Source organism: Cyrtonyx montezumae, unplaced genomic scaffold (assembly GCF_038088225.1).
Source record: "Cyrtonyx montezumae isolate F1298 unplaced genomic scaffold, pur_monq_1.0 scaffold_3, whole genome shotgun sequence".
Taxonomy (NCBI): Eukaryota; Metazoa; Chordata; class Aves; order Galliformes; family Odontophoridae; genus Cyrtonyx; species Cyrtonyx montezumae.
Window position 1 is genome coordinate 160,308,923 of NW_027072034.1, and position 23,601 is coordinate 160,332,523.

At 47.0% G+C, this 23,601-nt stretch overlaps 1 protein-coding gene across 1 annotated transcript in view; it reads left to right on the forward strand.

Moving 5' to 3' along the window:
* Positions 1-6,233: 6,233 nt before the first annotated feature.
* TASOR2 (transcription activation suppressor family member 2) overlaps positions 6,234-23,601 on the forward strand; it is a 31,680-nt gene continuing 14,312 nt past the window's right edge. The window contains exons 1-13 of the mRNA XM_065740939.1: positions 6,234-6,400; positions 13,110-13,255; positions 14,681-14,776; positions 15,993-16,065; positions 17,181-17,272; positions 17,885-18,022; positions 18,121-18,245; positions 18,345-18,364; positions 18,466-18,565; positions 19,115-19,215; positions 19,930-20,033; positions 22,290-22,362; positions 22,475-22,549. Coding sequence (XP_065597011.1) covers positions 6,364-6,400; positions 13,110-13,255; positions 14,681-14,776; positions 15,993-16,065; positions 17,181-17,272; positions 17,885-18,022; positions 18,121-18,245; positions 18,345-18,364; positions 18,466-18,565; positions 19,115-19,215; positions 19,930-20,033; positions 22,290-22,362; positions 22,475-22,549 — 1,180 coding nt within the window. The 5' untranslated portion in view covers positions 6,234-6,363. The remainder of the gene's footprint in view (positions 6,401-13,109; positions 13,256-14,680; positions 14,777-15,992; positions 16,066-17,180; positions 17,273-17,884; positions 18,023-18,120; positions 18,246-18,344; positions 18,365-18,465; positions 18,566-19,114; positions 19,216-19,929; positions 20,034-22,289; positions 22,363-22,474; positions 22,550-23,601) is intronic.

The following is a 23,601-nucleotide window of genomic DNA, read 5'->3' on the forward strand; positions in this document are numbered from 1 at the left end:
CTCACTGTTTTTTCTGGTCCTGCGTATGCAGTGTCAGAGCCAACGGCTGTTCTGCAAAATGTACACACAGATAAAACAAAAGCACAGAAAGGTGAAGTGATTTGCCACAGATTTCAACAAGAAATCTGTGCAGAGCTGAAAAAAAAACCAACCCATCCTGTCCCTTAATTTCTGCTTTTTGCATTAGAAATGGAAAAAGAACCCAGGCTGTGCTGTTATCTGCCACTCATCTCTTTTTTTCCTTCCTCTGAGAGTGAAGTCCCCCCTCCTGCCCTACACTCGTGGCCAGAAATACAAAGCATCTGCTGCCCTAACTCCCAATTATTAGGTAGCTGTGTAAGGGGATTTGGTGTCTATGCTTTATTTATTATTTTTTTGTGCCCTGGCAAAGCCTAAAAAAGAAACCAGATCTGCTGTCCAGCATCTGCACGGGCAAGGAGTTAAATTTGGATGCTGCTTTGAGAAATGCAACTTGAGTTCGTGCTTCCTGTGTTGCAGGCTCAGAACACTGGCACCTTCTTTTCTCTAGCTCTGTCTGCAGCTTGGACCTCTGCCACATCACAGTGTCATTAACTTATTTACATCCAGGTCTGGAAAGAGGCAGCATGTGTCTGTTGTCATGAGTGTCCTCCTTCTCACTTGCACTCTCACGGCCTTGCCCTGATATTCTTCCCAAAGTGCTGGAGCATGCTGACAAAGAGATATGGGAATGGATTAAACACAAAGACTGAGGAAAAAAGCCCTCACCCCAAACGTTCTGCAGGAGCAGATCTGAGAGGAGAGATCTGCAGGAGCAGGTCTGCAAGGAGAGCTCCTCCCTCTGAGGACAGATCCTCAGTGGGTCAGATGCTCAGTGAGGGAACAAACACCAACACAAAAATCCTTTTTCCAGCATTAATTTCCACATTAATTTTGATCAAAACAAATTTTCCAGTGCAGGAGAAAGAAATAATTCCAATGGGAAAGCTCTGTTCGCTGCAGTGGTGGGGGCTGCTTCCATGACTTCCATGTCACTCATCTGCTTGGTGCAGAGCAGCAGGCAGTGCCAGGCAGGGATGGACACATACTCTTGCAGTAATTAGTATAATTAACAGAGTGGTACAACCTAACTCCAACCTCACACAAGCCAGCACTGGCTCTGAAGTATATCAGCAACTCTGAAGATAATACCAATGACTGTGAATGCATTCCTTGTGTTATATTAGTACAGAATTACTGCAAGAGGAAAGAGACATTCTGTTTAGGAGGTCTGGGTCCTCTCCTACCTGTGGTCTCATGTTTTGGCACAGAGAGTCAGGAACATTTTGGTTATGTGATGAGCTGGTGTCTTCTGGCTCCAGTTCTGTGCCTGGTAAGGAGAAACAGGTAATGTTTAGCTAACGTTTACTACATAAAACACTCTGTCTTCAGGTTTACATTGTGAGTAAAAGGGTAAGCAGCACAGTTATTAATTTTTTTAGGAAGCTTTCTCAGTAATGATTGGAAAATCAATGGTGAAAGGACTCGATAAAAGAAAAACTGCTTGCTCATCACTGAAAAGAGCTAATCTACACTCATTACTTTTGACTCATTTCCTGGCTGGACTTCGTAGGCTTTGTGGTGTGTGTTTTTGCCATCATAAAAACACCATAAAACAACTGAAGTTTTATTAGAGGCTTTTGCAGGGGGGTAGTTTGTTTAACAATTTTGGCTCTGTTCCCTCAGTGCTGCTAGAATTCCTCAAGTGTTTGTCATCACAACTTGAACGAAAAAGTTGGTTTCCTAGGAAGCTGCAAGATGCCAAAATAACCAAAAAACAAGACAAGAATAAATCAAACCAGAAACTGAAACTCTTAACCATGTTTTACCTTGAGAGATGTACACTGCACAGAGCACATCCTGGAGTTTTACTGCAGTGAAAACGTGGGGCATTTTCCAACAAACACAAGAAGCAATGTGTCATTAATGGGCACGTCAGGAGGTGGAGAATGATTTGGGATTTGCTGAGAAATTAATGATTGGTAGGCTTGGAAAATGTTCCCAGCTGCATGTTTCATCTTTTTATCTGCTGTTTGGTTCAACAGTCACTGACAGAAAGCAGAGCAGAGCAGAAATGGGTGGAAATAAAGCTCTTTCTACCCTCCTGAATTAAACCAGGAGGGCTCAACCCTCAGCAGCCATCAAGCTCTCTACCTTCGTTTTTCTCTTTCTGTTAAGCACTGGAGCCAACAGTTCCCAAGCCAAGGGGAAGAAGACCACCAGGGAGATGAGCACCCTCCCGAAAGGCACCCATTATATTTCCACGTGGTTGTGTTTAACCCGTAATAAATCAGTAAAAATGAAGAAATGGCTTTAATTTGTCCTGGTCGCCAATGAAAGAGCTTTCACACCTGGACCTAAGTGCCACGGGGGTACACAAATCCGATGGATTTGGCCCTGAGGTCCACCCAAAAACAGATATTTATTCAGAATTACCTTGAGCCACATACAACCTCCTCCCATCTGTGTTCCTTCCACAGCAGTCAATGGGGCAGTTCACACTCTGGATGCTCCCACAAGCAGGAGAGGAAGAAGGTGCTTCAGCGGGCCACCAGCTTTCTAGAAGATGGACAGGAGTTTATGAAACCACAATACTGCAGTCACGTTGGGCTGAAAGCTGCTAATGGCTTCAGAAATCAAGGAAAAGCCAAGACTATCTTTGACCTGTATATTAATATAGGAAAAAAAAAAAGAACAACCCAGTGTTGTTCCTGTGCCCTCTGCTGTCCCCTGATTTACACACAGCAGGAAGAAGAGGTCATTCCATGTCTGCAGGCTGGGCTCCTACGCTTCACACAGCAGCTGGGGATCCTACCACTGCCCCACGCAGTCAATAATGATCTCAGAGCAAATTATTTACTTTATCTCTGGCTTGTTATCTTTACACAGGGGGTCACTATCATTTCCAGGAAGTGCTGATTCCATCTCCCAGTTGACTCATTTCATTGCAACTACTTTCTGTCTCTTCTGAGGAGGAAATAACTGACAGCGCCCGCATGTATCATTCTTTGTTTTTTTGTTGGTTTTTTTTTTCTGAATAAAAGTGGAAGTAGGTGCTCTGATGACTACTTCTTTATTTCAGACTTTTAAATATACCAGAACTCTATGAGTCATTCTTTCAGAGAATTTGAAATAGCAAATTAACAGGATTCGGGCCTGCACCAAAAATAGCCCGCCAGCAGAGACCACACATGTCTGCCTGCCCAAGAAGATATGAAGAACCAGTGACGGAGGAACTCCAGTTAGAAATGAGCTCCACAGCCTCCAGTTCCTACTCTCCCCCACCAAAACCTGACAAAAGTTCCCTCTAATTCCTCATGCTTTCATAACATGAAATGGGAGTAGATCACTGAGAAAGGAGCTCTCACCAGAAACCCAACTTTTCCTCATCAGAAATAATTCCCAGTCCTACGGATCTGTGTTTCCTTACAACCTCTGCAGAGGTTTTGTCTCACCCGAAGATGGATAGAAGAAAAAAGTTGTTTAGAATGAGGGTAGTGAAGCACTGGGACGGGTTGTCCAGAGAGCTGGTGGATGCCCCATCCTTGGAGGCATTCAGGGTGAGGCTGGATGGGGCTCTGAGAACCTGACTGAGCTGTAAATGTCTCTGTTCATTGCAGGGGTGTTGGGCCAGATGACCTTTAAGGGTCCCCTCCAACTCAAACGTCTCAGAGCCTATGATTCTATGAAATATTTTGTCATGGGAACTTGGAAAGCCTTCTTTTAATTACACCTTGGCTAACTACATGCAGGACCAGCAATGCTAACAAGCATTCAAGTCTTTGAAGTGTCAGTGGGATCTAGGAGGACTCAACACACCTACACGGTCAGAGCATGTGATTGCCATCACTGACTGTAGGAGAACAGTGAAATATCCTCAACAGCAACAGCATGACACTGATCTGAATCACAGAACTGTAGGGATTAGAAGGGACCTCTAGAGATCATCTAGTCCAACCCCCAGTGTGGCAAGGCCTTGAGTGGCTTACAAGTGAGCTGTCACATCATCATCTCATTAGTCTTTTTTTTTTTTCCCATAGATTCTTAGAAACATTAAGGTTGGAAAAGAGCTCCACCAAGTCCAACCATCAACCCATCACCACCCTCATAGAATCACACTGAGGTTCAAAAAGACCTCCAAATATTCAAGTCCAACCATCAGGCCATCACCACCGTGCCCACTCATAGAATCATAGCCACTCAACATAGAAATATACACCCAACTGGAGCTAAATCAAAGCCTGGGCATCCCAGCAACATGCAATTGCACAATGCTTTGCATAAGGAGTTTGGATGAGCCCAGATCACCTTGTTCCTTATCTATGTGAATTACTTACCTATATTTTCCTCCTTAAATGTTCATTTGCTCCTCCCATTCTTGGGGAAGAACCATCCCCAGGCTCTGCTCTTCGATGTTTTCAAGAGGAACAAAATTCCTGGGGGTTAACACCCCGTGGGACCAGATGCTTGAAAATATATTGGGAAAAAAAATCCTATTTAAACAGGGCAAACAAGTCACTCTTTATGTCCCTCACTGTCTAGGGACACTTTCCTGAGAACACCATTGCTCAGGTTGGAAAAGACCTTCAAGATCATCAAGTCCAACTGCAACCAAACCATACTGCCCTGACTCTAACAACCCAATCACGTCCCTGAGCACCACATCCATACGAATTTTAAACACACTCAGGAGTGATGTCTCAAACACGGTGGTGGGCTCAGAGCCACCATGGGGCTTGAACACACAGAGGGAAGTGGGGATAGGTCTGAGGGCATGAAGGGAAAGGATGACACCGTCTCCTTCTCATCCTAAACCGGATGAGATTTAACAAGAGCAAGTGCAGAGGCTTGCACCTAGGAAGGAATAACTGCATACAACAGTACAGGTTGGGGGGTGACCTGCTGGACAGGAGCTCTGAGGAGAGGGAGCTGGGTGTCCTGGTGGATGACAAGTTGGCCATGAGCCAGCAGTGTGCCCTGGTGGCCAAGAAGGCCAATGGGATCCTGGGGTGCATTAAAAATGAACGTGGCCAGCAGGTCGAGGGAGGTGATCCTCCCAATCTACTCTGCCCTGGTGAGGCCTCACCTGTGTCCAGCTTTGGGTTCCCCAGTACAAAAAAAAACAGGGATCTCCTAAAAAGAGTCCAGTGGAGGGCTATAAAGATGATAAAGGATGTGGAGCACCTCCTTTATGAGGAAAGGCTGAGAGAGCTGGGGCTGTTCTGGAAAAAGAAGACTCAGAGGGGATCTGATCCACGTCTATAAATACCTAAGGAGCAGGAGGCAAAGGGATGAGGCCGGACTCTTCTCTGCAGTGCGTGGTGGTAGGATGAGGGGAAATGGCCACAAAGTGAAGCACAGCAAGCTCTGCACAAATGTGTGTGGGATCTTCACAGTGCGGTGATGGAGCACTGGAGCTGCACAGAGAGGTGGTGGAGTGTCCTTCACTGGAGATGTCCAAAACCCACCTGGATGTCTACGTGTGCAACCTGGAGCTGCTTTGGCATGGGGGTTGGACTCGATGATCTCTAGAGCTCCCTTCCAACCCCTACAGTTCTGGATTGGAGAGGTGAAGGAGGGCACTGGAAGATGGGGCTGAGAAAAGGGCTGAAGGAAGGGACGGGGACAAGCAACGGGGCCACAGAGGGTACCAAGGGCTCAAAGAAAGGCACAGAGGGAGCGAGGGGAGGACTCAGGGGGGACATTGGTAACATCCTCTCAGGAAGAGCAGCCATGCACTGGCACGGGCTCTGCCCAGGGAGGCAATGGGGGTGTCACCATCGCTGGAGTCGTTCAAGAAACGCAGAGATGTGACACTGAGGGACGTGTAGGGTCGGGCTGACAGCTGGGCGACCTTAGTGCCCATAGCCACCCTATGACCGGGGCTCAGGGCACGAGGCGAGGACGGAGGGGAGAGGGAAGGAGCTGAGAGAAGAGATGAAGAGCGGTGCTTGGGAGGATGGGGAAGGGGAACCGAGCCGAGGGACGGCAGTAGGGTCTGAGTGAGCGGACCGAAGCGTTGTGAGGAAAAGGGCCGCGCTGACCCGGCGGGAAGAGGAAAGCGGCGGGCGCGGCCCCTCGCTGTCTTTCCGGTTCAGTTTTCACTTTCTGTTTTTTTTTTTCCCCCTCCTCCCTCCTCCTCCCGCCCTCGGCCCGCCCTCTCCTTCCCTCCCCGGGTTTGCCTTCCCCTTTCCTTGGGGGCCGGCGTTAGGTTGCGGTCCCCCGTTTCTCCTGAACCCCAATATCTCGGCCCGCCCGGCCCCGGGACCGCGGAGCCGCGCGGGTTGGGCCGGGCGGGCGCTATGGCGTGAGGGGACGGAGCGGAGCGGACAGAGAGCCCCGATCATGGGCGAACGGCGGGAGGAGACGGCCCGAGAGCCGGGTGAGCGGTGCGGCGAAGGGGACGTGGGAGCGGGGATGAGCGAGGGGAGCCGGCTCTTGTCTTTTCCTGCTGAGGTGTGGTTGGGGGGAGGGGGGGAGGGTTGGGATTTGCCTCCCTGTGCTGCCATACGGCGCCTCGGAGGTTTCCCTCTTTCGCAAAGGGGATGGCAGCAGCCCTCGGCCCTACAGGCAGCCACCCCGAGGCCTTCAGACTGCTTCACCCTTCCAGGCACCCATCCCGAGCCTTTCAGACTCCCTCAGCCCTATCCCAAGGCTTTCAGACTCTCACCTCTACAGGCAGCCCACCCTAATTCCTTCAGACCCCCTCAGCCCTACCCCAAGGCCTTTGGCCATCCTCAGCCCTATATGTGGTCATCCCAAGGCCTTCAAAGCCCCCTCAACATTACCCCAAGCCCTTCAGACCCCCTCAGCCCTACAGACAGACACCCCAAACCCTTCAGACCCCCTCAGCCCTACAGACAGACACCCCAAGTCCTTCAGACCCTCTGAGCCCTACCCCAGGACTTTCAGACCCTCTCACTCCTACGAACAGCACCCCTATGCTCCTCGGACCCCCTCAGTCCTACCCCAAGGCTTTCAGACCCCTCAGCCCTACAGACAGCCACACCAAGCCCTCAGACCCCCTCACCCCTACAAACAGACACCCCATGCCCTTCAGACCCCCTCAGACCTACCCAAATGTCTTCCAACCTATAGTAAACCCCTTTTAATTTCTCCTTGGGAACGCATTGGGTGTTCCAGGCTTCCTGCTCACTGTGTGTTCTGGTAAAAGATGCAGTTGGGAAAGGTGGGATCTTTATTTTGTTGTTGCTTTGTGGTCTCTCCTTGGGAGCTAGGTGAAGTCATGCAGTTGCCCTTCAGGAGGGCAGGACTCAGAAGTGCAAACAGCAACTCACGTGTGGGATTTAGGCTGAATCCTTTGTTCCTCTTTTGGACCCCTGCTGTGATGGGAATTGGCGTGATAGGGAGAATAATTGGCATTAGAGAGATGTCTCTGCACTGACTTTGCACAGTTCTGCTTCCTGATCATCCCCAAACTGTCCTGCAGAAGCTTGTGCTCACTGTCTATATGCACTCCTCAACAAGGGGGAAATCTGGATAGACAGAACTCTCTAGATTGCATTACTTTGCTCTGTAATTGGTTGTACACACTGCTTAGGTCTATTTTTAGTGTTCCTGTTAAACCTGGTGGGTTATTATTATTATTATTATTATTATTATTATTATTATTTTTGCAGTAGCAGACCTAGTTTAAGTGTTCCCAAATGATACAGGGGTGGATGGCAAGCTGGACATGAGCCAGTAATGTGCCCTATCCTGGGCTGCATCAAAAGAAGCGTGGGTCAGCAAGGTGAGAGGGAGGTGATCCTGCCCCTCTGCTCTGTGCTGGTGAGGCTTCACCTGAAATAACAGGTCCTCACGTGGAGTCCTCAGCAGAGGAGAGATGTGGATCTGGTGGAGCACGCCCAGAGGAGAGCAACAAAAATGATCCAAGGGATGGCACGTGGTCGTGCCAGATTTCAAGCCGCATTGGCACAACTCTTTGAGGAGCTGTGTGCTAATCCAGAATGTTGAACTTGTTTAGACTAAAAAATAGCTTCTTGTACTTTCTCTTCTGCTGTTACTTGCTGGTTGTCTTCATAGCTTAACCCAAGGTGTAGAGAAGGAGCACTGAGACAAATCATAGAATCATTTGAAGGGATCTTTGCAGGCCATATAGTCCAGCTCCCCTGCAGCAAACAGGGACTCGTACAGCTCTGTCAGATTGAAGCGTGGATATTGGATAAAATCACTTTGAGACAAGAAAGTGAAATACTTATCATTTTTGGTGAATGCTGGTTTGGCATTGTTTGGCTTGTTTTCCTTTGTGATGATAACTGCTTGATAGTTCTCGTGGTTATCTAAAATTGCTGTGTGTGTGGGTAGATTTTATTATTTGGCTTCATTTCTATTTCTCCTGGAAATTGTAAGTGTGTCTTGGTAATTTCCATTGCCAAAGGGTTCACAGGGAACATGTGGTAGAGTTCTGTCGCTGCATTAAGCAGGGCAAGAAAGTGAAAGTCAACACTCAAAGAAGAGCTTCCACAGTGAGAGCAAAAGGAATGCCATGGAACAAGCTGAAGAATGGATTCAAGCCTGTTTCAGGCTTTCTCAAAGGCAAAAGGACTGGCAGATTGGAGGTGTGTAGCTACAGTTTTTCAGGCAGCTAATTATCTGACCAACTCTTCCAGCCATGATCCTTTCTCTTTTCTTTTCCCCTTTTCTTAAATGGAAAGCACGTGGTGGAACATCACATAGCACAGGTAAACCTTTGTCATCAGTGGGTCTTGAGTTTGCTGTGCATGCATTTACAGCTCTCCCACAGCTCTGAGTCTGTCTTAGGCTATTGTGGCTACTGATTTTGTTATGAGAAGGACATTTTAGTTGTCTGAGTGCTAAAATGCTCATGACAGTGCTACTTGGAAGGTTTCTCTGAAGCAGGATTCCTGCTCTGAGCAGATTGTCACCAACATCAGAATGGGGCATTTCTGGTTTTGCTCAGCCAAGAGTGGGGACCCCTGTGTCTCTGTGACCTGTCCAGAGGCCATATCACCCTCCAGGGTAAAAAACAAGTTCTGGAAAGGCTGTTGATCCTCTGGACAGCATGGCCTCTCTTCTGAGAGAGTACCCTGCATAGTCTGACTCCTAAAAGATGATAAAAATAAATGTTGTCTACCTGGGTAACTGCATTTCCCTGTATTTCTAGAGGGAATTTTAAATACAGCCCAGCACCTGTGGTTTTTTTTCCAGCTTATCAGCAGCCACTGTGAATGTTTTAGGTATATCAAACCAGGAAACTGCAGAAGATACCACAGCTCCATAGTTACAAGGCTCTTCTGTGCAAACCAGCCCCTCTCTTTCTAAGAATACAAGGTACATTGCAGAGAGGTGGTTTCTTTTTCCTCCTTCTCCCAGATACTCTCACTGCCTGTGAAGGTTTGTGGCTTGAGGGCTTCCTGAGGAAGAACTGATACATTATGGTTTAATAGATTTGGTTTCTTTCCCCCACAAATCTGAGGGGATTTTTGAACCCATCTGTAGGATCCTGAGGTGTTTGGAAAATGCTGTTATTGGAACTTCACCTTTCCCAGTAGTAACCCCACAAATGTGAGGCTCTAGCCGTTGTCCGTGTCCTCAGGTGTGACAAATAGGAAGGAAGGAAGCAAGAAAGTGAAAGGAAAAGAAGCAGCAAAGCTGCCAGTGTGGCTGATAACAGCAGGAGCAACAGGAGCAAGGTGCTTGTCTTGTGCATGAGATGGTGTTTTGAGATTGAAAGGCTTTGAAGAACGCACATTAAGGCACAAAAAAAAAACCAAACCTGAGAGGCTCAAATGAGCCAAAGCAAATCATTTCCTGCTTTGGTGCTAACCATGTCACGCTGCCTGTAGGAGGAGGACACCTGCTGAATAGTGGGGACTGCAGAGCAGTCTTTGGGGTCTGCCTCTGTTGATCAGTTTGCAAATATTCTGGTTTAATTTGGCTGCATTTTGGGCTTATGCTGAAGGAGTAAAGAGTCTTCTGTGCTGTAGTGCAGTAGCTCTAATGAACCAAGGCTCGTTATAAAAGTTGGGCAGCACAGGCTGTAGCTAAAAGAAGCTTGCAGGTAAAGAGCTGATCAAGCAGGTGATAGCATGTGTTTTATAATTAGAGCAGAATTTAAAGGGACACTTCATGTAATTATTGTAGTAGTTACTGTGTGCTGGAGGTGAGCAGCAAAATCAGAATGAAAGAAAAAGAGAGAAAATGGATGTCAGCAGGAGGAGGGTGGTCTTAAAGAATCTCAGCTTGCTGTACGTGGACTTTCCAGTGATAAAAAGTGGCATGTGATGCCAGAAGTGATGATGGCAGTGAGGCCTGCTGTTACAGCTCACCCTAATGATGGCACTACACCTGAAAAACTGAAGAGATGAGATGCAGGAGGGCTGTGGGAAGGGGCTGTGCAGAGCTGATGTGACAACATCAGGGTGAACACCCATAGGAGAGCAGCATGGCTGTGTTCAGCCTGCACTGACCACACAGATTTTTGGGGATCATCATTCAAATGCATGCACCAAGCACATTAAGGTTAAAAAAAAGGAAAGAAAACCTTGTTGTCTGTACTGGTAAGTGGTTCAAAAAGCATGGGTTTTCCTCCTGGGGTTGGCTTTGGAAGTCTCCACATGGTGAAGCTGTCCAGAGGTCGTTTGGATGAGCAGAAAGAGGATCCTGCTATTGCAACGGGTGAGCTGCTTGGCCTCAGCTGCCTCTGCTGACTGGCATCCAGCACAGAACTGAGAAGAGGAACAGCAGCATGCAGCTCCTGGGAGCAAAGGTGACTGATCTCTCAGGGTTGGAAATCACCAGGACTGTGAAATCTTTTCCTGAGGATTTTGGGGCATGGATAACACCACTGTGGGGTCATGTGGACTCTGTTGATGCCAAGCCACAGTGGGATCGATCCATCCATCCATCCATCCATCCATCCATCCATCCATCCATCCATCCATCCATCCATCCATCCATCCATCCATCCATCCATCCATCCATCCATCCATCCATCCCACTGATCCTCTGTGAGAAATCATCCCCCTTTCCCCTTAAGATGCCAAGGCATTGTGGTGGCATATCCAAGCTGCCCCGAGGGAAAACGAGTGCTTTCACTTTTACTCGTGGTGTCGGCACTTTCACTTTCCCCTGCTCTGAGCCTGCTCGGTGTCTGTCTACCTCCACACAAGGGCTGCACGTGTAGGGGTTTTGTTGGTGTTTCCTGCACGTGTAGGGGTTTTGTTGGTGTTTCCGTGAGCACAGAGCTGAAGGTGCCTCTTTACATCTGAAAGAGGAATCGTGGTGCCACGCTCTGCCTACTCCATCTCGATTTTTGTTTTAATGCTGCAGCTGAACTCGAAAGGAACAGAAGGAACAATTGTTTGAGTTAGAACCAACTGGCTGTCAACGTTGCATCTTGCAAAGCTGTTTGAAAAAAGACTTTAGCTTTCACCCCTGGAAGATACTGTTTCTGTGATTTAACACCCCACGCCCTCTGTGTGTTTTCTGCACCCAGAGGGGTTTTTAACCCCATATTATCTCTTTTTCAACTCAGTATCTCAGCATAGAAACACACAGCTGGGTCCAAGCTCATGTGTTTCAACACATTCTCATGCTCCAAGCTCCCAGACTTGTCAGTGATGTAGAGCTGCAAGGTAGGAGGGGAACAGTATTGCGTGGCTCCGGACACGAGTGTTATTGTGGCTCTTAGGGCAGGAAGTGGAAGGGAACATTGTGTTCTGTTCAAGTTTCTGAGCAGAGCTGAGACATAACTGCCTGATCTGCTTCACATGGAGGAGCCTGACTCCTGCTTTTAGGTCTAGAAGATGGAAGAGGGTGACAGAGCAAAGCAAAAGGCAAGTGAGGAAAAAGTGAGCAAAGCCTGAGAGAGAGAGAGCAAGATTTATCACATAGGCAGTGTTTCTGTCTTTTTATATTATTTTTTTCCTTCCTGAGTTAAGAGGAAATGAAGAAGCAGATCAAAATGTACCCTTTAAAAATAGGAGTCAAACCCCAAGGAGGTTTCAGGGCAACAGCTGATGCTATCTTACTGCCAAAACAACAAGGGCCTTTCCACTGCGGAGGCTAAAATGAGAGCTGATCTTCAAAACTTGCTGTGAAGTTTTTCTTAGAGAGGAGCCAGCATTGAAAACTTGCTCTCCACACGAGGTTTGGAGTTTCCACGTTTCTTTCCTCATAGGTGATTGCTTTTTTTTTTTTTTTTTAATGTTTAAAGTTCACAGGGATGTAAGAAAGAAACCTTTTTGATGCGTCTCCGTTGCAAAATCAGTTTGAGGTTTGAAATCCCGTAGCTCATGAATCATCACCAGTAATAAAGCTCTAAATGTGCAATAGAGACCAAGCCCAGGATTTCCTGTATTTCTACACGGTTATTTTATTTAACATTTGGATTTGAACAGCTGTAAGGGAGTAAAAACTGCAGGGCTTTTTTTTGTCCACGCGTCCTTATTTGATTTGTTGACTGGGATGTGGATCTCCTGTTGGTGGGATGCTATTGGGAAGTGTCTGACTGGAGCTTTTTTTTTTCCTTAGATGAGATGTTTGGAGTGAATTTGGGCTTTGGGAAAACTGCCACTTGAGGCTTTGAAGCAAGAGAACCATGTTCGTTAAGGCCTGAAAGTCTTTAGGGTAAAACTGATAACCCAGAGAAGCTGATCTGATCACGGGCCAGGAAACTTCAGTAACATTTTAGCAGAAGAGAAAACTGACTTGCTTAGAGATCATGCAGTTAAATTATCATCACGTGGTTGTGAACAGTTTGACTTTTTTTTTCTGTTGCAAACGATGAACTTGAAGGGCTTGATGGCACCCTGGGAGCCATCCTGACTGAGGACAGTTAGCTTTCAGACAAAGACCTGGAGGCTGCATGGCTGGAGGGAAACTGCTGACGTTTCCTTGGGAGCTGCAGAGCTGATAGATCAGCCCCACGGAGATGTGGGCTTGTTAAATGAGTGCACTCAGCTGCCACCCAGGTCTGCTGAGGCCCTGTGCTGATATCTGGGAACATCCAGAATCCACATTTGCACCTGTTTTTTGGCTTTATTTCTTGGACTTGATCTTAGAGATTTCTTCCAAACTTCACTATCCTATGATTCTTTCACCAGGTTTACATCCAAAGATCGAAGAGTCAAGTTCCCTTTTGCAGACAGCAGTTTCGGTGCTGCAGAGTTCCTACTTGGATTCTACATCTCAGGATGGTTTTCGGTACAGCCAAGCAATTCTGGTGGAAAATGATGTTTTTCTGAGTGAGGTAAGGCTATTGGGAGAACGAGGCGTTGCTGGAAGCTCAGAAAAGGGCGGTGTTTCTTACTTGGATACATTGTAAAGCCCCATTCACAACTCCCATCTACAGAAAGCCTTTGCTTTGCTTTGCTTTCTTCCTTTCCATTCTGAACAAAAGGTCACTTCATCGTCTATTGCAAAACCTTCAGCAGGACGCCCTGCAGCAGGCCTTTGGGCATAGGTTGCAATGCTGGTTTGATGCTTCGAAGGAGAGCTTTAATCCCTTTGTGTGTCATGCTTAGTTATGTTGATTCACAGCAAGGCAGGTATCCAGGTGGTATTTCTGCCCTCATGCCTAAGCAAGCACTAGATTTAACCCCAAGTTTCCCTTTTTCCAGCTGAGTGGGGCCTTTATGAAAGCACTTCTAAATGCCTTCACCCCTATAGTTTTCTTGTCATCGGCATGGAGCAGGCTGTCTCCTCTGAGTGCTGGAGCTGGCTGGTCTGCTTTCTGTCATGAAATAAAGAGAGCTTGGAATAGAGCTTAGAATATCCCAAGCTGGGAGGAACTCAAAGGTCATCGAGTCCAGCTCCTAGCTTCATGCAGGACTATCTAAGAAAGTCAGGACAGAGCTGGATAAAACACAAGGGAGGCAGGGATTAAGTAATTTCATGATTTTCTTGTGAGTTCTAAAGTCAAAACAAGCCAAAGCACTGATGAGACTGTTGTTTTCTTATTTTAGAACAGCATTAAAAAAATCTCATCCTTCCATGTCTTGTTTAATTACAGTGCAAACACAGCATGGATGCAGTTCTGTGCTGTCAGCACTGGGAACACATACTACTTTCTAAGACAAAAGAAATAGAAGTGACATAATCTGGCTGGAGCCAAACCCTCTGAGCTGTACTTGCATGATACATCTGCCCTCTAATCAATTAGTTTCAGCTTCCCTGATCGGTGGAGAGAGTTTTCTCCAAGCATCCCCCCCTTGTGTTGGTATCTGTTCCATAACTGGGATGATTTGTCACCTGATGGCCACAGCTGGCTGCTAAACGTGATGTTTGATGAGCCCACATGCTGCTCAGGGACACATGACAAACGGTGGTGAAAGGGGCGAGGTGGAATAATGCTGGCTGTTCCCAGGATGCACACAGCCACAGTCTCCTGCAGCACAGTGCTGAATGTGTCTGCTATCTCTTGGTGGATATCGAATGTGTTCATCTGGGAACAAAGGCAGAGACATAACTGTATGATTTGGGGTTCTTATGGTGGGAATGGTGTGTGGGTGCGTGAGCTGGAGCAGTGTCACCCATCACTGGATGGATCAGTGTCTGAGGTGACCACATCTGGAAGGAAATACATGGGACACGCTGTCCTCACGTGCCCTGTACTGCTCAATCACTGGTTCTGGTGCAAATGGACTAAAACAAAGTGTCCTCGTGTCTTCTGCAGCTCAAAGCTTTTGTGCAAGCAAAGGAAGCAGCTGGATACAGCCAAGAGGAGCTTGAGGAGACCTTTGCATTTCTCCTGTTTGACAACGAAGAGAAGGTAACCTCAAATGTTTATTCAGCTTAGAAGGTCGATGCCGAGCGCTGACGCACGTGCTCCTTCCCAGCAAAGCCCAGCAGCTCTGTTGACAGAGCATCCTGACTCTTTGTACCTCACTTACCAGTGCAGTTACTGCTGCATAAATAGCCCAGAGCAGATTCTGCAAGTAGCTCCTGGGAGATTCTAGAGATGGACCCTAATTTGGGTCTCTCCAGTTGGTTACTGTTTGAGGTCTCCTTTGCCCTCTGTGGAGAGCTTTGTTCCAGTGGATTTACAGTCAAGTACGGGCAAGTGAAACCTTTCACATACAATTAGAAGAGAAAAAAAAACATTTCTGTGACTGAAGATAGGATTTGCCATGTGGTTTTGAGCAAATCCCCTTAGTTTTGCCATCTGCTTGGGGAGAGAGACAGACCATTTCTGGGAAATACTTTTCCTGCCCGTTATTTCATGAGGATGTGTTTGTTTTTGTGTGAAGAGTTTGCCTGCACAAGGATGCTCAGGGGGAATTCACTTGTCATGTGCTTTAATGATGCTGAGGTAAATAAATCCCTGCAGGGATAGTTTTGTTCAGGATGAGAGTAGCCTGAATGCAGTTTAGTTCTGTTCAATTTGCATCAAGCTACATCAAAATAAACCACATTCAGTCAAAGTCTGGGAGCAGGCATCGTCCTGCAGAGAATAAATTTGAATTCCCTTTGGAAGTGGATGAAATCAGTGCTGGTGAGATACTCCCAAGGAAGCAATTGTGCCCCAGCAGGTGTGAGCATGGAGTAAAAGGTGTTGTTTGCATTCATGCCAGACCGTTGCAGTTATCTTTCAACAAATTTCCTGTGCAGATAAGGCTGGACTTTGCACTTCATGCTTGCATTGGTTTCTGGAGGTGCTGGAATTTTTTCCACACTTCCTAAGGACTTTTCCCTGCCCCTCAAATGTAGAAAATCCATCTGTTCCCATGGAGCAGCAATCCTTTTAGAAGTACATACAACTCGTTGGTTAGCACCCAGAAACAGATTTTCTTCTTTGTTGATTTCAGCTGGTTTAGCAGTGTTCATGCTGCAGGTGTTATGTGTCTGCAGTGATCTGTAATTGGATTTCAGCACAGAAATGCTTGCCCACTGCAAGTCTTCCGCTGGCTGCTGCGCTGCAGATTTGGTTGCTGTGTCCTTTGCCTTTCAAAACAGACATAAAAAAGAGGCTGTTTCTTCTTTTGAAGGCAAAAGAGGTGTGTCAGACCGGGCTCCGTGTGAACAGCAGTTCCATTTCCATGCTTGGTGACCCAGCGAAAGGTAAAGTTTCCATTCAGCTCACTGCTCTGGGGGCATTGTCTCATTTAAAAGCACAAGCCCAGGTAAACCCTTGGTGTTGCCTCTCTGTTTGCTCAGTGAGAACTGCTTGTTTCTTACAGGTAAATTACACTTGTTTGGATCAGAGCAGCAGCAGCAGGGTCTTCCTTTTACCCCCTCAATCAGATGAGGGTGGGATATTCCCCAGGAGACATATCGTCTCTCCTCTGCATTTCCAACTTTTTCTCCTTTGCTAATAATCTCTCATGTCACCAACATGACTTTCTGGCAGTTTATAGAGCACTTTTGGTGCTCTATAAAGTCCACTTGCTGAGCTTTTTGCCAGCAGTTCTGTTAATAACTAAAGCAGATTGTGATGTGCCAAAGCCCTTTACAGCCTGTGCCTGTTCCTTGCCCGAAGGCCTGAGGTCTCAAGGCACACAGTGCAGAATGCATTACTCAAAGAAATCCTTCTGCCAGGAGCAGAATGTCTCCCAGTGCTCGTCCTGGAAGTCTTCACAGTCCAAGACACCTAATTATGGAATGATCAATAGCAGAACGTGCCAAACCAAGCAAGACTGGAAGTGGTTATTTATCTGTGTGTGTATCTTGGTCCTGAAGGACTGAGATGAATATCACAGCATATCTCTTTGTAGTCCTCCTGTGCCAAATCCCCATGTTTCCCTTATGTACCTCTCTACACATCTTATCTTCAGGTACAGAGCAGGATGGAAAAGCTAACACCTCTGTCCCACAGTAAATATGCCATGGGCTTATAGAAAAGTTGGGAATGCTATTCCTATCAGTAAAGGTAGAAGGTTTACAGTGGCAGCTGAGAACCTGAAAGGCCATAAAGAGCCAGGGAAGGTGCCTGGTAGGGTCTGTGCCCCACGAGCAGCATCCCAGCAGCGTGTGTTCCCCAAATCCAAACACCCACACTGCCTTTGCGTGACTCCAAACTGAGCAGAAGACCTGCTGCACTTCCAGTCAGACCTGGCAGCCCTCGGTCACACCTTCCTATGAGAGACAAGTCCTTTCTTAATCCATTTTCATGCACTGTCATGTGTTGCAGGCAGAACAGACCATTCTTGTAATCTTGCTTTGCTTTCTTTTTGCAGGGGTGTATATTTCCAAGTATGCAGACTGCCTTCATCCGAGACCTTGGTATCATGGAAAATCAGGCTTTATTGTCATCTGTAAGCTAATTAAGGTAAAATGCACATCTCCTTTTAAGTGGAGTAGTTTTTGGAAATCACTGTAGAGTGCAGGCAGTTTGTAAGGATGCACTGATGCTTATTGACGAGGTAGGGTGTAAAATCAGCTCTTTTGAGAGGTGTTTGGGATTTTTGACCATGGGATGTGATAGCAAGGTATCAAACTGCTTTCAGCTGATGGCTTGCAGGGGTGCAGAGGACCTTTGAAATCCCCAGTGGTCTTTTTTTCACTTCTTTCCCTGTCGTGTTATGCATTTTTTGGTTCAAGGCAGAGGCCTTAGGGTGGTTCAGATCATGACACCTTTCTCTTCTTCCACTGAGGTGGGGTATGGCCCCTCTCTCCTTTTCCCTTGGTCTCCTGCTACAACAACACATTACTCCTGTTGTCTCTTCTTAGCACTTTTTTGTCTGCCATGACAAGCTCAGAGAGGTCCTCCTGTTTGAAAAGTTTCAGATGCCTACAAACCCCTCACAGTAGGGAGTATCTGGCTGCCAGCAGCAGTTTTCTTTGGGGGAAAAAGGAGGGTTGAGGGATCTTTTAAAACATATTTCTGGGTTTTTATTTGTTGAGGGTTTGTTTGTTTGTTGTTTTTAACTTTCTTACACAGGGAAAGGTCAAGGTGGTATCTGAGAATTACACAACCAGCTATACCTGCCCATCTCCTGGCTATGATTGTCACGTCGCCATGAGCAGGAGCATCATGTCATCAAAGAGCAGCCCCTGCCAAGCCTTTGAGCAGAACCAGGTGTGGAGTTTGGGGCAGCAGAGGGAAATGCAGTGCTGGCTGAGGTGCCTTGCTCATTCCTCAACGTTTATGTTCTCCTCTTTCCCTCCTCACCTCAGTACTATGTGTATGAAGTGGCTGATGGCAGCACTGCGGAGCGCCCCAGGCAGATCTGCCCGTACATAGTCATTGCCTGCCAGTACAGGGAGCCAAAGGAAGTGCCCATCTTGGCTAGAGAGAGCCTGTAAGCAGCTTGCTGTTGTTCTGAAGTACTGCAGTACTTTTGTGGGCCATTTTCCCTTTCCCGTTGCTAAATGTTCCTCTTTTTCTCCCTGTTCTCTAGACCTGAGCCTAACCACAAAGGTAAGAGCATCTGATCATTGTTGCTTTGTTTTAATAAGTGGGTCTTTCTGTTTGCTCTCCTCTCTTTCTTTTCCCTAAGACGCTCTCCCTTTTGCCTGTAGGACTGTACTGCCCATGGAGGGGGCAGCTCTCCATCCAGGGCCAGCTCTTGTGCAACATTGCCCTAAGGACCCCATACAGCTCCACGATTCCAGCACAGCTGTAAGTTGCCATTTCCTCTTCTTTCTGTGGAGTGTGCAGCATTGCAGCCACTTTTGCTGATGATTTTGAGATCTCCTTTGGGTTCTTAAGCAGACAGGTTGACTTCCAAGCTGGGTATCCTTGTGCCAGCAAAAGCCAATTCTGTGTCTCCTCCTGCATCCCTTTGCTGATCAGCAGCTTCTTGCAGCCATACCAGCCCACCACATCTATAGGGGGAATCCTCACTGTCAAGAAATGGGCGTTGGGCAACCAGCAGTGTCACAATAGCAGCTGGAGGAGGACACAAGATCAGGCCCTGCACTGCATCTGGAAACATTTATATTTTATCAGGGCTTTGTTACGTTGACTGTTTTGGGATGTTTATTCAAAAGGAAGTGTTTCCAGACAAGGTCCTCCAACCAGCTAAGGGCTAAGCAAGATGCATCTCCAACTTCTCCAGAGCTGCTCTCTCTGGTTCTCAGCGATGGGGCAACCTAGGAGTTTTGCTGTGCCTAATCCTGAGAGCCTTTTATGGGTGTGTTCTGACCCTCTGCTCCTTCCTCCCCATAGGCCTCACAACCTGGATGTTAACCATGTCATGGTTTTGTCTGACTTGAAGAAAAAGCTTCCAGAAGCTGCATTTGGGAAAAGAAATTACGTAGAGAATGAAGGTGAGTGTAAAATCTGCCAGCGTGGTGTTGTCTATAGTCAAGCACTTTGCTCTGCTTGGCAGAGGGCACAGAAGGAGGTTGCCTGTACCTGCATCTTTGCTATTCATGTGCTGTTTGCTTTTTGGGTTGGGGTTTTGATGATCCTGGCAGCTCTCAGCCCCGAGTGTTGAGCTCCTGATGGCTGTGAGTGGCTGTGCACTGCAGCAGAGAGGCAGCCACTGGCACAGATACTTCAGGCTGCTGCAGTGCTTCCTGCAGTTGGTGTATCACCTCTGAGCCTGGCTGTGACGCTGATGAGGCTTCTTTGAGGTCTGGCAGTGCAGATCTACACACAACAGTGCCAGGACATGGGAGGAGTAGGGGAGGCCACAGCAATGCTTGATTAAGATGTCATGGAGCTACATTCTTACAGTTGGATGATGAAGGAGAGGGAACACTCATTTGAATGGAAGAATTTTGCTGTGAGATTCATGAAAGAGTAAGGTGAGACAGGGAGAAACATCTCTGAAGCATGAGCTGAAGAGGAAACTCACTATAACATAAGACCAGTGTAGGAAATCTTGATGGCAGTGTTTTAAGAAAGAAAAACAAGCCCCCTAAACCACTATTGCCATTAATTTTGCATCCCTCCACCTGCTATGGGGGCACTGTTTTGTTTGGAGTTGATTCAAGAGGTGCCACATCAGCATCAAGTTCTCTCTCTTTTGTCTGCAGTTTGCTTTCAGGGCGTTTACTTCAGCCTGTACGAAGTGGAAACATCCAATAAGGATCAACATAAAATGGATCAGTTATTAGAAAGTCTAAGGAAAAGGGACTTGGTGAGTATTGCAAAGCATCATTTGGGCAGGAAAGTGAGCATGCCTTGTACCTCTTCTTTGGCTGTGTTTGTGCCAGGTCAGATTATTTTATTGAGTTTGTCTTTGCATGGCAGATACCAAACTGCAAGGGGATCTTGTTTATTAGAAAAGCAGAAGTAAGACCCTTAGTGCTAGAATGATAATTACAAAGCAAAAGACACAAGCTGTCACGTGCCTGCCTTTATTCCCATGGCTGAAAATCAGTCCCTGTTAAATAGATGTAGTGCTGAAGCATCACAGGCTTCTGAAGGTGTTGAGATTTATCTTTGCTTTAGCAGATAATTTCCCCTCCATCGTTGCTAAGGACTTCTTGTAAAGTGTTACCTGATAAGAGTCTTCCACCATGCTAAGGCCTTTCTGTTCCCACTGTGATCTTCATGTCTCCTTTCAACTTCAAGAGTCGGACCCCTGAGGTGCACAGCAATTACATCTGCTGGGCTTTGGGGTTGGCTTGGCTTTGGTTTTGCTGCTCCTGGTTGCTCTGTCACATCTGACACTCCCTGTAGGTTTGGGGTTGTAAATTCACAGCTACAAACACACAGCTGGCTGTGCTTTTGTTGGTATAACCACTCAAACTCCATAAAATATTGATAAGAGGGAAATGATGCCTTTTATGGGTGACAACGTGAGAAGAAAAAAAGAGGAGATGGAATAGACAACGTTAATGTCCCTTCACATGCCAGAAGCCCTGAACTGTGCAACATCAGTGGTTCTGTTCTGGTCTGATCCTTGGGTGGTCCCAGTTGGACTTTATGATCCTTAGGGGTCCCTTCCAACCTGGGATGTTCTGTGATTCTTTTGGATGGACCCAAAATAAGGACCATTTACTCCAGTGCCATATGTCTGCTCGGGGTTACAAAGTGCATCCTGCCAAACCTCACAGAGCTCACTTTAGAGGAGTCAGGGGAGATGAGGTGGTTAAGTTGTGGCCGTAAAGACACTGATACTGAAAGCCAACAGGAACACTGTTTCCCTGAAGCTTCCCCACCTTCATATCCCTGTCAAACCAGATTAAACCATCTCCCATATTCAGTAAGGAAACATTCACAGCCTGTGTCTGCTTCTTCCTTCCCAACATGCTGTTGAATGGCCATGGGTGAATCTGCTTTGGCAGCAGGTCCTGGAAGCCCAGGTTTAAAAACACCTCCTTGTTTCTTTTTCTTTTCCATGGTTGATGATATCAGGCTAGCAAGTGAAAATGAAAGAGTGGCTGGGAAGAAGTGGGGTTGCCTGAGGACAGTTTGGGTGCAGGGTGACCTCCCAGCTCCGTGTCAGGTGGTGGATGACATGGAAATCACCCCATTGGTGAGGAACAACAGCTGTTTCATTGAACCAGATGACATTTTGGCTTTTTATCTGCTGTGCTCTGCTGCCTGGAGACAATGGGAGCAAGGAGCTACTGTTCTGAATAGTGAAGTTGTTCAGCATTTCCAAAGTTGCTCCGTTGTCACGGGGAACTGAGGGTTGGGCATCAGTCCAACCTGAATACACTGAATGGGATCAGTGAGGGCGTTAGAAACCCTAGGGTTATTCATTTCCTGTAAGTTCCCTTAAAAGCTGTGTCTGCACAGAGGAAAACAGATCCAAATGGGTGTCCCCGTGGAAGGAAAGGCAGCCCAAACCCAGCTCTGCGACAAGGCAACACCCGGCTACAAGGAAAGCCTTCATAAGCACATGTGTATTTTTTTAGACATACAATCATCCACTTCTGAGACAGAGTCGCAGCAGTCTCCTGGGCTCAGCAGATGTAATTTTGTTTGTTTCTTTGCTAACAAGCAAGCTGCTTGGACAGAACTTCAGCTGGACTTTTAGCCGGAACCGTGGGTGTTGTGCTGTCAGATGCTTGTGTCCAACTTTGCTTTCCCTTCTGGGAAAACCCTCCCCTTGTGCTGCTGAGAAGCCCAGAAACTTCTGAACTGAAGGGACTAAAACTATTAACCTTGTTTATTAATTGCACTCAGCTTGGCTAAGCATATATCTCATTTTAAAGTAACAGATGGAAGGACTTGGAGAAGAATAACAGCCTTAAATGGAAGACTTTGGGTTCCAGGTCCCTGTGACTCAAGTGGCATGGCAATGTCCTCAGCAAGGAATGAGCTGGTGGTGTTGGCACACGTCCACCAGCAATCAGGGCTTGCTGACAGTCATGTTGTGAGTTAAAGAATGCTTGGAGGGGGAAGGGAGAGATTGCTTTAACTCTGTTTTTGTTTGTTACAGGCGATCATCAAATATTTGCAAGATCAAGGAGTTCTGATCCTCCTGACGTCCTCTGCATTGGCACGAGATGATGGTAATGCATGGAGACAAAGAAACCAATGCTTGGGCTTGAATGACCTGCCCTGGTTTTGGGACAGAGGATAGACACCCTCACTCTAACCAAAACCTGTCACTTTACTTCCCAGGATTCGACCCCAAGGAGCCTGTCAGCCTCCTGGCCCTGTTTCTGTTCTCCTCATCCCGATCAGTGTGTCTGAGAGGTAAGAGGTTCCCATTGCTGGTTTCAGATGCTGTATTTTGGGTGCAGGATCCTCGTCAGAGGGTCCTCACGGACACATTTCTCTTGAAGAGCTCATTTCTCTGCTCAACACCACCTACAGCTTTAGTGCATAGGGTATTAAAAGAGGAGAGCTGAGTCCCTTCTGCTTCACTGTGCTGCTGTCTAAACCAGGTCCACATGTTTCAGTCCTTCACCACACATCCTTTACAGCAAGTTGATGTGTGTGAAAAATAATTGCTGTTCTTCCTCTCAGTCAGTTTTCAGCAGCATCTGCTCTCTGCACTGACTTATGTGGTGCATGGGAGTCTGACTTAAACCCATAAAGGTGCTCTGGAGCTGTGCTCAGGGAGTAAAACAACATATGGCACTTGCTGGACTGGCACAGAATTAATGTGGTTTGATAAGCAGCAGGAAAAAAAACCTGTCCTAAAAAAATAAGTAAATCATTTTCTGTTGAGATATCAAATGAAGTGGGTTTTGTTGGTGTGGGCAATTTCAAATTCTCTCAGTATCTCTTGGCTTTATACTGCACTATATGGAAATGTTCATGCTACAGTTTCCTCCTATGGGCATAAGGAGAGGTACTGCTCCTCATTCCCTGGTCAGCTTCATCCGTGCACTTCTCACTCAGTGCATTTCATCAGAAATACCCCTGGCCCTGCACATCCCCAAACAGGATATAAACAGGGGCCCTTCTCTCTGCATAAATCCTGGCTTGTTTTCTGTTGAGTCACCCAAGGGACGAGCCAAGAGTTCATGCCAGCACACACTATTGCAGTTTTTGTGTGTGTGTGTGTGTGTGTGACAACTGGCATTGCCAGCAGGACTGTACAGGACGTTGCTATCACTCCTGAAGATGAAATCAGCAGAAAAGCCAACAGGACCCTTCTGCCCATCTGAGCACGGGCACTGAAAAGGTGTTTAACCTCCAGCTGTAAACTTTTAAGATCTGCATATGAAATAGGCTTGCAAGTCTGATAAAGACACAATGGTGACTTGGCGATGAGGGAATGCAGATTTTAAGCGTGTGCT